A 12,636-nucleotide genomic window follows, 5' to 3' on the forward strand; every position below is an offset into this window, starting at 1 on the left:
AAATAATAAAAGCACATATACATATATTCACTCACCTCTTTTCCTGTTTCCATACTTTTTTTATTTTTGCTTTTTCTTTTTGCAGAGATGCCAATATAATGTCGTCATCTTTTTGTCACTATCACATGTCACTATCACATTCGAGTTCTTTACTTATTTCTTCTTATAAAAAAAGTATGAAAACAAGAAAAGACGACTAAATATGTGTATACATATGCGTGCTTTTATTATTTTCTTGTATTCAAAGCTTAATTCCTTTTCAAACCATAAAACTATATATTTAGAGTGGTTACAACTATATTTAATATTGCATAAACACATACTCTAAATCTATGATAAATACGCAATAAATTTATAATATATATTGCAACGTTAAAAATACGATTGTAAATATAAATATGCATTTTTTTAATTGTTATAATGTTCGGGATTTTTAGCGTCCCGTATATAATAATCTTTTCTGCTCATAATCACTAATTAATTTTAAACATTTTTTATCAGACCATTCCATTTTGTCTATCAGTAGACGTGTAGACTGCACATACGTGGATAGAATCAAATACAGCGACTGGGCAATTACTCACGTTTTCTTTCATCGTTCATTTTTTGTTTTTTGTCATTATTTGTCTAGCTCGAAGCTTAACTACCAGTCTACCACCCGACAAAGCGTGTAATCTGATCATAAATAGCATCTTTTGATGTTTCGTCGAAATACCGACTTTTGGTGGGACACTGCGAGCCAAACCGCGTATCATCAAAATCCTTGTAAATTCGTGGGGTGAGTACGCGATGGTTCGCACTGATGTTCGATTCGAGGTTCGCGAGCCTCGCGCGAGCCCGTTGGCTCGACAATGTGGACGCATGATCGGCTCGCGACGAAGTTCGGCTCGCGGTTCGGCTCGATAATGTGGACGCATGATCGGTTCGCGGCGAAGTTCGGCTCGCGGTTCTGCTCGATAATGTGGACCCTGCTTAAGACTTTGAACACGCGACAGAAATGTTTCTAGCCAATGTGTTTATAGCAAATGTTTATAGCCAATATATGTTATTATTTGTATCAATATTTGTACATCAATTGCAGTTTTAAAAAAACATTGAAGATTTTTTTTTTAATTTCTTTTTACATAACAACGTGTAGAGTCGCAGAAAAACAACGCTTTATTTTTACGACGCGTTTCTAACGATATCTGGTGCTCGAGATAAAAGATTAGATTAAATTAGAGTGAAGGTGAATATAAAAACAAAAATATCACTGGTAAAATTTCCGATTTTCGTACGAATTAAAAAGATATTCTCAGAGATCTCAAATCAAATTTTAGGAAAAAATTTATTTCTAGTATTTTTACGACGCGTTTCTAACGATCGCATTAACTCGCTTATCATGCATATGTATTTAATTGTCGCAAAATATGATAATTTCAGTCTTATCTTCCCGTATCTTTCAAACGTGCGCGTTGCGTCGCATTAACCGATCTCGTTCGACGAAAGTTTATAGTTTATAGTTTGTACATTTTATACATTTTCGTTATTTATTTATTTATTTTATTTTATTTTTTTTTTACAAATCGCGGCGTTTCACGCGCGCGGTCCTGAACTTTCCGTCAACTTCAATCGCGCCTCTTTTCCGGGCCGCGGCCTTGACAGGGGGGAGTCTTTTCTCCGCGTCGACTGTCCCGGTACGCCGTACGCCGGCCGAGGTGATTCCGCGCCTGCGCTGCGTGCAGTGTCACGGCCCGCACTCCTCGACGCCGACTGCTCCGCCAATTGCGGAATGTTATGAAAGTCCTCGAGACTCCGCGGCACCGTGCTTATCCGACGATCCGGACGTCGCCGCGTCATCCTCGTGCCTCGTAGCGCGAACAAAACGAAACGAGAATCGAGATCGGGGGGTAGTCGAGGCCGAGATCGCGAGCGCGCGGAGTGCCAGTACTGCCAGTCTTCTTGTTCGCAGTTCCTTTTCCGCGACGTGAGGGCCACCCTCGTCTCGCAGCCATGAGTCTAGTGCGGCAGAACTTCCACGAGGAGTGCGAGGACGCGCTCAACAAACAAATCAATCTGGAGCTGTACGCCAGTTATGTTTATCTGTCCATGGTCAGTCGGCGTATCGATCAGACACAACCCAGAGCTTTAATTTCCGGTCGTCCCTCCGTCATCCCTTGATCGCGCTCTCGATCGAAACACCCCGCGCGTGTTCGCGTGTACTTATCCTACACCTGACAATGAGCGCAATCCGATAGAATCGTAGATCGCGCGGCTCCTCATCTGTACGTCGCACACGCGCGCCTCTCGATGACACTTAATTGGTTTAAATCTTTCATCCCGATCTGGATGTTACGTTCATGTAATTGGAGACGCTGCGAGGGGAGATATCTTCGCGTCCGTTGTTTTCGCTCTCGTCGAATAATACATTCAGCTATTGCGTCGTAGAGTTCCGCATTTACGCTTCTCCCTCTAGCTCCGTCTCCCTTTCTCTAATCTGATACTACTTACGTGTATATATATATATATATCGATGTTTTTCGTAAAGCGTGATGTCGCGCTCCTCTCCCCTCGTCGGAATTAATCCCGCGATTTTTCCATGCCACGCTTTTCGTTGCAGGCGTACTACTTCGACAGGAGCGACGTCGCGTTACCGGGCCTGTATAAGTACTTTAAAAAGGCGTCGGGCGAGGAACGCGAGCATGCCATGAAATTTCTGACTTATCAGAACAAGCGGGGCGGCGACGTCGTGCTGACGGACATCCAGGCGCCATCCAAGAGGGACTGGAACAGCGCGAAGGACGCTATGACGGAGGCTCTGCAGCTGGAGAAGAAAGTGAATCAGGTGTGTGTAGTATGTGTCATGTGTGTTGTGTGTTCGTATATACGCGAGCGCGCGCGCGCGCGCGCGTAATCGATTTACCCGCCGGGAATAGCGTGGCAAAGTAAAGAAAGGGACACCTGGGACACACCTGAACTTAACCCTGGGCGATATTGAATCTGATTAATTTAAACGAGGGATCTCTCTTTTCCCATCTCAGTTTAGCAAAATCGTTGTGAATCGAAGAAGTGACTGTCATATACTCATCATCTCCTATATGTCGACGTCTTTCACAAGATAAAATTTATAACTAACGTTCAAAACCGTTATTAAATTATTAACAATGTTGCTGTTAAGATTGTTAAGTTTTTAATAGGTATTAATGATTGCCATAAATTTTGTTGTAAATCAAAATACTATACTGAAAATCAGACAGGTGACTATATACAACAATAAAATCCAACTTGGCGCGTTTTTTTTTCCGCTAATTGAGTCTCAAGGTTGCTCTCGCGTTGTCCGTTAATTCAATTATTACAAGTGGTATAAATTCTTCCGCTGAACGCGCGCGTTTAGTGGAAGTAGCGCGATTTTACACTACCATGTAGCGATTGGGGGTGTAACTCAGTGGTAGAGTGTCCGCTTCGCATGCGGAAAGTCCTGGGTTCAAATCCCAGCTCCTCCAGCCAGTTTTTTTTTTTCTCCCGCTTCGCGGTCAGGCGACCCGCGCGTGTCCGGTTTCGCGCTAATTCGACGCCAAAATCGTGATTTTATTCTATCGATCGATCGTTTTTTAATTTTTGTAGAAGCTGCTCGAGCTGCACGGCATCGCCTCGACGCACAGCGACGTGAATTTCGTGGATTTCCTGGAGACCGAGTTCCTGCAGGAGCAGGTGGACTCGATAAAGGAGATCGCCGATCATGTGACTAATCTGGAGAGAGTCGGGGAAGGCCTCGGGGTCTTTATCTACGACAAGGAGCTGAATGATTGAGATGAACAAATGTCGCGTCTGAAAGATTTGCCAAAACAAAAAAAAAATTAAATAAAATAAAGGCCACTCAAGTAGATTTTAGATAAAATATCTCGAGAACGCGGTATTATTGATTCGTAATAATTTGGTAATAAAAAGGATCGATAAGAAATTCGCGTTGAAAACAGATTCTGAATACGAATATAGATAGGCGAGGCAGCGGATGTTCGTAATGTTCGTATCATATATTGTTGTTCGCATTTGCATTCCGATTGTGGAAGAAGGCACGTATATAGCTATAGTGTGATTTTATCATACGACGCAGTAATAATCAAGTGACTCGTGCAATTATCTAACAGTTAATTTTTTGAGATATATATAATATATTTCTAGGCTCTACAAATTGTAATCGCACATGATACTGTACTGTTTTAGATCAAACATTAATAATAATTATTACTGAAGATTCTACAGCGATCCAGACACTCGCTCACCTAAATCCCTAATAATAATAAAACGATTGTTATATATGTACAGAATGTCTCGTATTTCGTCAACCGCATCGTATTCTCGTTATCGAACTAATTGAAATTTTCATTGGTAAAAAAATATAGGTTTAGGCTCGCCTACTATAGATGATAATTACCATTAATGAATGTACACATATATGTCACATATGACATACTGTACGAACTAAAAGAGTTTTTTGTATAAATAGAAGTAAAAAATGTCCTATATACATATATATATGTTTTATGTATTTTTTATTTAATATAATCATTTTAATATATATATATATATATATATATATATATATATATATATATATATTTGATCATCAACCTTATCGACGTGGCCGCACGTTATAAAGGCCACGTTTCGTAACGCGCATATGCGCGCATTTTCTGTAGTAAACGTTACGTGTGCTATCGATAAATGTGCGTTTACGGAACGTGGCCAAAATCTTCGTGCGGTGGCGTACTACCGCGTCACTGCGTCAGTTACGTCAGACGTCAGTAGTGTCACTGTCAATACTGTCAGTCGTCAGTCAGCGAGTTCTCCCCAACTCGGGCCAGTGAGTCGGGCATGGTGACATGGTCGCAGTGATAGCTGTGTTAGCTGCCGTGACTCCCTAAAAATCGGTATTGCACAATGACACGTGGCCCTGCCCCTGCGTCGGTGACTTCGTAATTATATATTCCCACCAGTGCGTCTGTCAGCTGTCAGCGTCGTGCGCCAAGTCGCGCCGTAAGAAATGCATCCGTTGTACGTCGTCGTCGGTGCGCTGCTCTGCGCGTCTTCGCTCGTCTGCGGGGTAAGTGGAGCCTGGAGCCTTCGACGTTTCTTAATAACGCCAGCGGCGGGTCTTTGTGCGCGCACTTGACGCGAGGGTTAATTTTCCAGAGCGAGCTCGAGTACGACGGCTGGCTGCAGTTGAGGTTAGGGCACGCGTTCAACGACGACCCGGTGCCCGTGTTCACGGAACGGGGAAACATCACGGTGTCCAGCGTGCGTAGCGGCGCGTCCGTCGTCGGGCAGAACGGTCTGCTGCCGGCCCAGATAAGCGCCCTGAAAAATCTTGCCGAGCACGACGGCAAGTACAGACTGAAGGCGCTGGCTCGCACCTCTTCCGGCAGCGAAATCGTGTTCCTCACCTCGGTGCCAGCGGTAAATGTCTCGCGAGCAAGCCCCTAGAAATCGTCCACGTCCTACCGATAGATTCCTTGATAAGAACTTGCTCCAGGACGCTCGCCCGAGATGATTTAGAATATCTTGATCGAGGAACGTGACACTTGTGGACGATTCTTATTAGTTTCTTTCATTTGACGTTACATTGTGTTTTAAGGCCCCCGTACGATGAAAAATATGGAACAGAATTAGCCATGAGAGAGGACTAAGGAATCAGGAATAAAACTGGATGTACAATGAAAAACACAGGCGACAGAAACTGACAATAGATTTTTAACCTATCAGAAGCCATGTATCGATGCTACACCAGCTTGATTCCCGATTCCTTAGTCCTAATGGCTAATATCTATTTCTTGTACCTTATATTTTTGTGCGGAGACTTATTGTGTTTGAATGTGCTGATTGTTTCCAATTTATAGTGCTACCTGCTTGGCTCGGATCTGGAAGACGTTATAACGATATGGCTGGACAGTACAGCAGAGCCGATAGCTGTGAGCATTTCATCCACGGGACCCTGTACGCTAGATAATCCCTTCACGAACATGTGGACCACCAATGTTGTGGTCAAATATCCGGATGGCGGTCCAATCCCAGACACCGCTATGTATATCCAGAAGCTCGAACGGGAACGAGAAGCAAGGGAGAGAGGGGAAACCAAAGATAATCGTTCATTTCTTGCGAAATACGTAAGAATATTGTTTTTGTAGAAGTTTGTACACATGTACATATATGTATACAAGAGTCAATGTACAACTCGTTTATTTTTGTTGCAGTGGATGTACATCGTTCCTTTCTTGATTTTTCTGCTGTTATCATCCGCGACGAATCCAGAAGCTGGCGGAAGTGCACAAAGACAATGATCCAATAAAAATAATTTGTGCCTGCGGGTGCATTTTACCCCAAAGAGTGGTCTTGTGGAAATTATTCAAATTAATAGTATAATTTCATAAAGTGATAGAAATAATATCAATAATAATTATACTTATTAATAATAATTTAAAGTATTGCGTAATACATATATATATATATATATAATTACATTTCTGCTAAAATAAATACAATTACTAAATTGGATGTATTGACTGCGTTATTCTAAATACAACAGAATAATGATAACGTAGGTATTGTACGGTATTGTACAGTACAGCTGTGACATCTACAAACGATAGAGTCAGCTGTAAAAATCAATATTTCCATCACCGTGCCAATGGTAAAGTCACAACATTGGCGAAGCATATCGCGACAATGTAACGCTAGCTCAGAATGGCAGAATTCTCCTTAAACATTCAGAGACATATAAAGGCAGGTCTTGTCGTGAGTGGAAAATTTGACGGCTCGCATGCGTGCCTTGCGGCTGCTACGCCTGGCGGAACTATTTTGGTGCACAGTCCACACAGGCAACCGCAGGTCGATTACTCCGATCACAAGCAGTCGAGTAAAAGATTGTCATGGAGCGGCGAACTTGCGGAACTCCAAATTGGTACCGAGGTCCGAATGTGCTGGAATGAAAATGTTACAAATTGTTTCACGCATTAAATATAATTTCGCATCATTCTGTATTTTTATTTCGTGCTTTCCTAGTGTAACGAAAATTCATATTATCTAGGTGAAATCATTATGCACTGGTCGCCTTGGGGAAGATGAGAGGGATATTCTTTTGGTCGGTACTATTTCTCACGTGCTCGCTTATCACGTCGAGGATAATGCTGATGTTTTCTACAAGGAGGTATTGATTATGATTTCGAGTTAAGTTATAGCAGAATCTATAGCTTACAATACTGATTACTTCAGATGTCGGACGGTGCAAGTTGTATGATTGTTGCAAAAGTCGGCTGGCTACCAAACCACGTTGTAGTGGTAGGTGGCAACTGCTCGGTGACAGTCTTAGATTCGCATGGAACAGAAATATTTTGGACAGTAATGGGAGGTATTGTTACCTCACTGGCAGCGTTTGATTTTGATGGAGATGGAGAAAATGAAGTGAGTATAGGGCGATTCTTAGTAAAGACGTTCAATTTAATATCAGTTATCGACAAATTTTCTTCCTATTTTGAAATCTGGATTTACGCTTGAAGCATCAGGATTAAGAATATCATCCTATATATTCCTTGCTGTATGACTTTGTTACTTAATTTTTTAGTTACTGACGGGTACAACAGATTTTGAAATTAGAGTGCAGAAGAAAGACAGCATGCTTTGGGAAACTAAGGAAACAGCGGCGATCGTTGTTCTCACTGATCTCCCGAATAGGCAGTTCGCTTATGCTCTTGAAAACGGAACAATCGGGGTCTACGAAGCAGGACAGAGACTATGGCGAGTTAAGGTAAAATGCTTACATAGGAGAAAGTTTACATCTTAATTGCGCGCGCGTTAAAACAATTTAATCGGATTTGCAAAATATATTTTAGTCAAAGCACAAGGTGATAACCGTAACCACTTTCGATATAAACGGCGATGGTGTACCGGAGCTGATCACTGGTTGGAGCAGCGGAAAAGTGGATGCGAGAACATATAACACCGGTGAGGTCATGTTTAAGATTCAACTACCATCCGGCGTGGCGGGCATAGTAGAAGCTGATTATCGAAGAACGGGCAAACCTGATCTGGTGGTGGTTTCTACTAATGGCGAAGGTATAAACTTTTGGAACTCGTTTTCCCTGCTAAACAATTACGATTCTTGCTGCGAAATTCTCATTTACTCTCGCACGCGTTTTTTAGTGCGCGGATACAGCACTGGCTCTGCCATGCAAGCTCCAGAACCCGGCGAGATAATTCGTGAACTATTAGCTAAGAAGCAGGCACTCCAGATGGAATTGCGACAGAGGGCTGCGACGGGTTCTAATATGTACTACGGATCAAGACTAGCCATCAGCCTGCTGACAAAGAGGGGTGCAGTCCGCGTCGCGCTTGCCGCTGGACCTGGGCTTCTGGTAATACGCTACATTTGTACAGGATATCCCTGAAACCGCTCGAGAGTTCCCTTCTGTCACAAATTTCTTGATTTCTTCAATTTGAATTCAATTCGATTTTGCCTTAAAAAAAAAATGGAATCGTATTATTAAAGTCGCGAAATTTCGTAAATGTAATATAATATTTAGGTGCATTGCGCCATAGTCTTTGCTGAGGGTATTTTTGAGGGTGAGACGCTGGTCACCCATCCCAATCGGCCGCAAGGGGAGTTAGAGATCGCGCTTTATCCTGCAAAGAATGATCCCGTAGACATTCACGTTAAAGTGTACGTCGGACCATCTGGTGCCGATCTACTACAGGTAATTGATAATTGTTGTAAAATATACGGAACATAATCGTAATGTAAATTTCAAATCGTAATATATCTCTAACGTTCGCTAGGTCTTCGAAATAACGCGGCAGTTGCCAAGATTTTGTATGTACGAGCGCATCCCGAAGCCCCAACATGTCCCAGAAGAATTATCGAACAATGGCGTTGTGGCGGACGTGAGTAACGTTTAAACTTCGTAGATATTTTAATAATATTTAAAAAGCTAATGTTAATACACACGAATACGTAATCCCGTAGGTCGCGGAGAGACCACAGCGGATCGCCATTTGGCTGAACCAGAGTCTCATTCTGGGAGAGGAACTGGAGGTCGTGGAGAGCGGCCCGAATGCCGGATGCATCGAAGTTTGGCTTCGTGGGATGCGGGACGACAAGGCGCACTGCTTCAAATCGAACGCCGGTGGAAAAGTGATAATCCAGACAGATGATGCGACGTTTGCCGGCGACATTATCCAATCTCTCGCTATGTATTTAGGCGTCAGAGAACTAAACTCAGAAGCCACGTTCCCCGCGGAGGAGAAGAGGATGTTGGACGCGTTGGAACGCGTCAAGGGTACGTCGTTAGAAAAGAAGGAAGTACAATACGAAGTGATTTCCGTCGACAATCGATTTTTCTCTAAGCGAAAGTCATCTTTCGAGCGAGATCTACTGCTATAAAAGACGCGTTTTGACTAATATCGAAATATTCTTTAGGCTTAAAGGAAGTCGACGCGCGACTTCAGGCGGAAGCCGCGGGCGGTGCCACTCTTCTGAAGAGTATTGTGATTCGCCTAGAAGATGCTAGAATCCTCGAGAATATTGACGATATGCGAAAGAAACTAATGCAGTTGAAGAACATCAACGGTGACTTGATTCGAGAGCACGAGATTCGGCTCAACAGTCATCGGGAGCTCGCGGCTAGCTTGAAAGAATTGAACGTCGGGGTGCAGCGTGTAGCGAGGCTCAGAGGTAACGTTTTTATTGTAGAACCGTTGCTCTTTTTTTATATTTTATTGCAATCATATTTATTTTTGCAGTTGGAAAAGCTGCCTCGAACGCAATAGCTCGTTGTAGAGCGGCGATACAGGACGAAAATGCGAAAGCTCTTGCGCTCGCGATAAGACACGGCTAGATCAAATATATCTACAAGCTACGCAATATAATTATCAATTTTGCAATTACACCATGTAATTCTTAAAAAAAAAAAAAACATCTCAAAACTGCCGGTATTATCTAATTATTGACAAAGATGAAAGTTCGAAACGTTGTTAATGAATTCATCTACACAAGTAGTTTTTCTTACAAATACAGATTTATTAAAACATTTAAAATATAATCTTTTTATATACAGTGTTCTTGCTCGATGTTTCGTGGAATAAATATTTAGTTTCTCGAAACTAATCTAACGATTACAATAAATTCCCGCGAGCGGAGATGCTAAACCTTCTTTCCAATGGAGGAGGTGACGTACAACGGAGAGAGTTTATACTTCCGTCTGTGCAAGCTCTCATTCTGAAAAATGCCTGCTGCTGTCCTGAACTGTGCAATTCGGTCAGCAATCTCAATATGTTCATGAATATGGCCGTGACCTGTCAAAAGAAAATAATCGCAAATTATCAGGGCCGCCGTTACATAAAGAACATTATCACTCCCACGTTTCTGTAATTTTTTTTGTTCTGGTGCGCGTTTACGATACATGTAAAATCAATTGCTGTACGCCTCTCATTCGCCATTTTTTAAATATTTTTTCATACGCAAAGTCACAGAATACTTTAATTTTACTGTTAAATCGTGTTTTATACACGTTATTTCTTTGCGTGCAACATTTTTATATATTAAATAAGCGTACTAATCACAATAATAAAATTATTATTAAATATTATTCCATTAATATATATGATTTCAATAATATTATATTCTATCAAAATTATGAAAGAATTGTTAGACACGATATATATTTTGTCATATTTGTAGAAAAATCAGAGAAAACTCATTTTAGCTTCTGCATTTATTTTATACTTAATATAACTTTCATTATTAATTATTAAATTAAATTTACGAATTTACAATAAAAAACAATATCTTATTTTTTAATTGTTCCCAAAAAGATTTATTTACATTAATTAAGTTATTTTTATCGCTCCGATACTCGGCGATTATAGAGTACTGAAATGCGTTGATCCATCGTCATTACAATGCGTATAGATAAAAATACTAAAATGCTGTTGTTTGTATCGCGTGTCTTGAGGACGGGCGATATAGATTTGTTTGTGGCTCCGCCGATCACGCGCAAATGCCATGACCGCGGAGTAAACAATCGTTTAGAATAATAATCTTCGTTGCGATTAGCTGATAGAGATTAACCGCATCGTGTATTTATCGCGTGGGCGCGGGCGGTTCGCGTTCATTTATAGCCTATCGATTTTTTTCGGGGCATCAAAAATTGAAGATCAGTATGTACTATTTTTAAACAGTCAAAGAAAAGAATGATATGATACCATAATCTGAACCGTTTCTCTCTCTCTCTCTCTCTTTCTCTCTCTCTCTCTCTATCTTATAATAATAATAATATGAGATTATCCTTTACTCGGCGCGAATATAGAATCGACCAAATTAAGATATAAAAATATTTGCACGCAGGTCGTTACCTGATCAACCGATTCCCTTACGGAAATCTCGTGGAAAGCATGAGCCTCGATTTCTTTTGCCCTTTTCTGGCCTTCCAGGGCAGACACCATTCGCTCACCCGGCGAGCAGGAGAGATCGGCCTTGTTTCCCACAAGCAACACGACCGGTGGCACCTTTCTGCCTCTTCTCGCGTGCGATACCAAAAACCTGTAAATACACGACATGCACATATACCTCGCGCGTTCGAACGAATTTAATATATCGTAGAGTGCAATTATCTTCTGATAAAATATATGAGGGGGGAGGGAGAGAGGGACAAACGTACCTAAGGCGGGAGGTCTCGTCGAAGCTGACTCGGTCCGTTACCGAATAAACGAGAACTATCGCGTCGGCCCATCGTAATTTCGGCTCGGTGGAGGCGGGTGGATATCCGGGTGGATCCGCTATTTCCCACGAAGATCCCAGATGATTGTCCACGCGGTAGATTCTGTCCGTGGTGCAATCGTACTCGCCTATGAAACGTTTCGTGGCGAACCGCACGGCTAAAGCTGATTACAGGATTCAAAGCAAAAATAACATTAGAAAAAAAAATATATTACTTTTCCGTATTTTCTTCACTTAAGAAAATTGCGCTATCTTTGATATGCAAATTCGCGAAGTTTATTAAAACTATACACTGAGAAAAAAGTTGTTAACTTGACTAAATATTTTCAACTGATTATTATTTTTTAAATAAAAATATTCAAGTATTTGAGTCTCAATTTACGTCAGATTTACGTGTTAGATTTAAAAAATATGTCGTATTTAATTTAAATACATAAACATATTTCGATTAAAAAAATAATAAATCAGCTGAAAATATTTTAGTCAAGTTAACTTTTTTCTCAATCCATTTTTATTTGTTACGTAGACCTCCGTTTATTTAATTGAAGGAATGAATCGTTTAATGATTTCAACTAGATGCATATCCGTGTTTTATAATTTGTCCGCTGAAGAAACTGTTATCGATCACTCACCCGATTTGCCGACGCCTGGCTGGCCCAGTAAGATCACTTTGATCGTCTTGAAAGATTCCTTAGCGAGGCTGAGGCCCCAGAGCATCGGAGGACTGTTCCTCTTCTTGACGGGCAACGTCGAACTATCGCTATCCATGTCTTTATCGCTACTGATTTCTCGGCAGGGTGTCCCATCGATTATGAACCCCTTTGTACGAACCCCTTCCGGTGATATTTAATGGATGCATTATTCATAGCAATCTGTCGCGCGCGCTCTTC

General features: G+C 41.5%; 4 protein-coding genes and 1 non-coding gene across 5 annotated transcripts; 4 read left to right on the top strand and 1 right to left on the bottom strand.

Annotated features, from left to right (window-relative positions):
* Positions 1-1,781: 1,781 nt before the first annotated feature.
* On the top strand, positions 1,782-4,513 carry Fer3hch (Ferritin 3 heavy chain homolog). Its single transcript, XM_077412699.1, has 3 exons — positions 1,782-2,091; positions 2,600-2,824; positions 3,604-4,513. The coding sequence occupies exons 1-3, from the start codon at positions 1,993-1,995 to the stop codon at positions 3,787-3,789; spliced, it is 510 nt and encodes a 169-aa protein (XP_077268825.1). The 5' UTR covers positions 1,782-1,992; the 3' UTR covers positions 3,790-4,513.
* Trnaa-cgc (transfer RNA alanine (anticodon CGC)) lies at positions 3,411-3,482 on the top strand. The gene has a single exon. It is a non-coding gene; the product is annotated as a tRNA-Ala (tRNA).
* A 144-nt stretch (positions 4,514-4,657) lies between the features above and the next one.
* Emc10 (ER membrane protein complex subunit 10) lies at positions 4,658-6,531 on the top strand. The gene is made up of 4 exons (XM_077412744.1): positions 4,658-5,083; positions 5,173-5,436; positions 5,877-6,143; positions 6,231-6,531. Exons 1-4 carry the CDS (start codon positions 5,024-5,026, stop codon positions 6,315-6,317), a joined length of 678 nt encoding a protein of 225 aa, XP_077268870.1. The 5' UTR covers positions 4,658-5,023; the 3' UTR covers positions 6,318-6,531.
* A 156-nt stretch (positions 6,532-6,687) lies between these two features.
* Positions 6,688-10,238, top strand: LOC143900940 (BBSome complex member BBS2). Its single transcript, XM_077412741.1, has 11 exons — positions 6,688-6,945; positions 7,064-7,183; positions 7,249-7,437; positions 7,598-7,780; positions 7,866-8,088; positions 8,176-8,387; positions 8,556-8,726; positions 8,809-8,913; positions 8,996-9,308; positions 9,449-9,703; positions 9,772-10,238. The coding sequence occupies exons 1-11, from the start codon at positions 6,721-6,723 to the stop codon at positions 9,864-9,866; spliced, it is 2,091 nt and encodes a 696-aa protein (XP_077268867.1). The 5' UTR covers positions 6,688-6,720; the 3' UTR covers positions 9,867-10,238.
* Positions 10,034-12,636, bottom strand: LOC143900941 (ras-related and estrogen-regulated growth inhibitor). Its single transcript, XM_077412743.1, has 4 exons — positions 12,379-12,636; positions 11,688-11,910; positions 11,383-11,569; positions 10,034-10,323 (listed from the first exon to the last, which is right to left on the bottom strand). The coding sequence occupies exons 1-4, from the start codon at positions 12,512-12,514 to the stop codon at positions 10,144-10,146; spliced, it is 726 nt and encodes a 241-aa protein (XP_077268869.1). The 5' UTR covers positions 12,515-12,636; the 3' UTR covers positions 10,034-10,143.

This window comes from Temnothorax americanus, unplaced genomic scaffold, assembly GCF_048541705.1.
Source record: "Temnothorax americanus isolate GAGA-0224 unplaced genomic scaffold, ASM4854170v1 Scaffold31, whole genome shotgun sequence".
Lineage (NCBI taxonomy): Eukaryota > Metazoa > Arthropoda > Insecta > Hymenoptera > Formicidae > Temnothorax > Temnothorax americanus.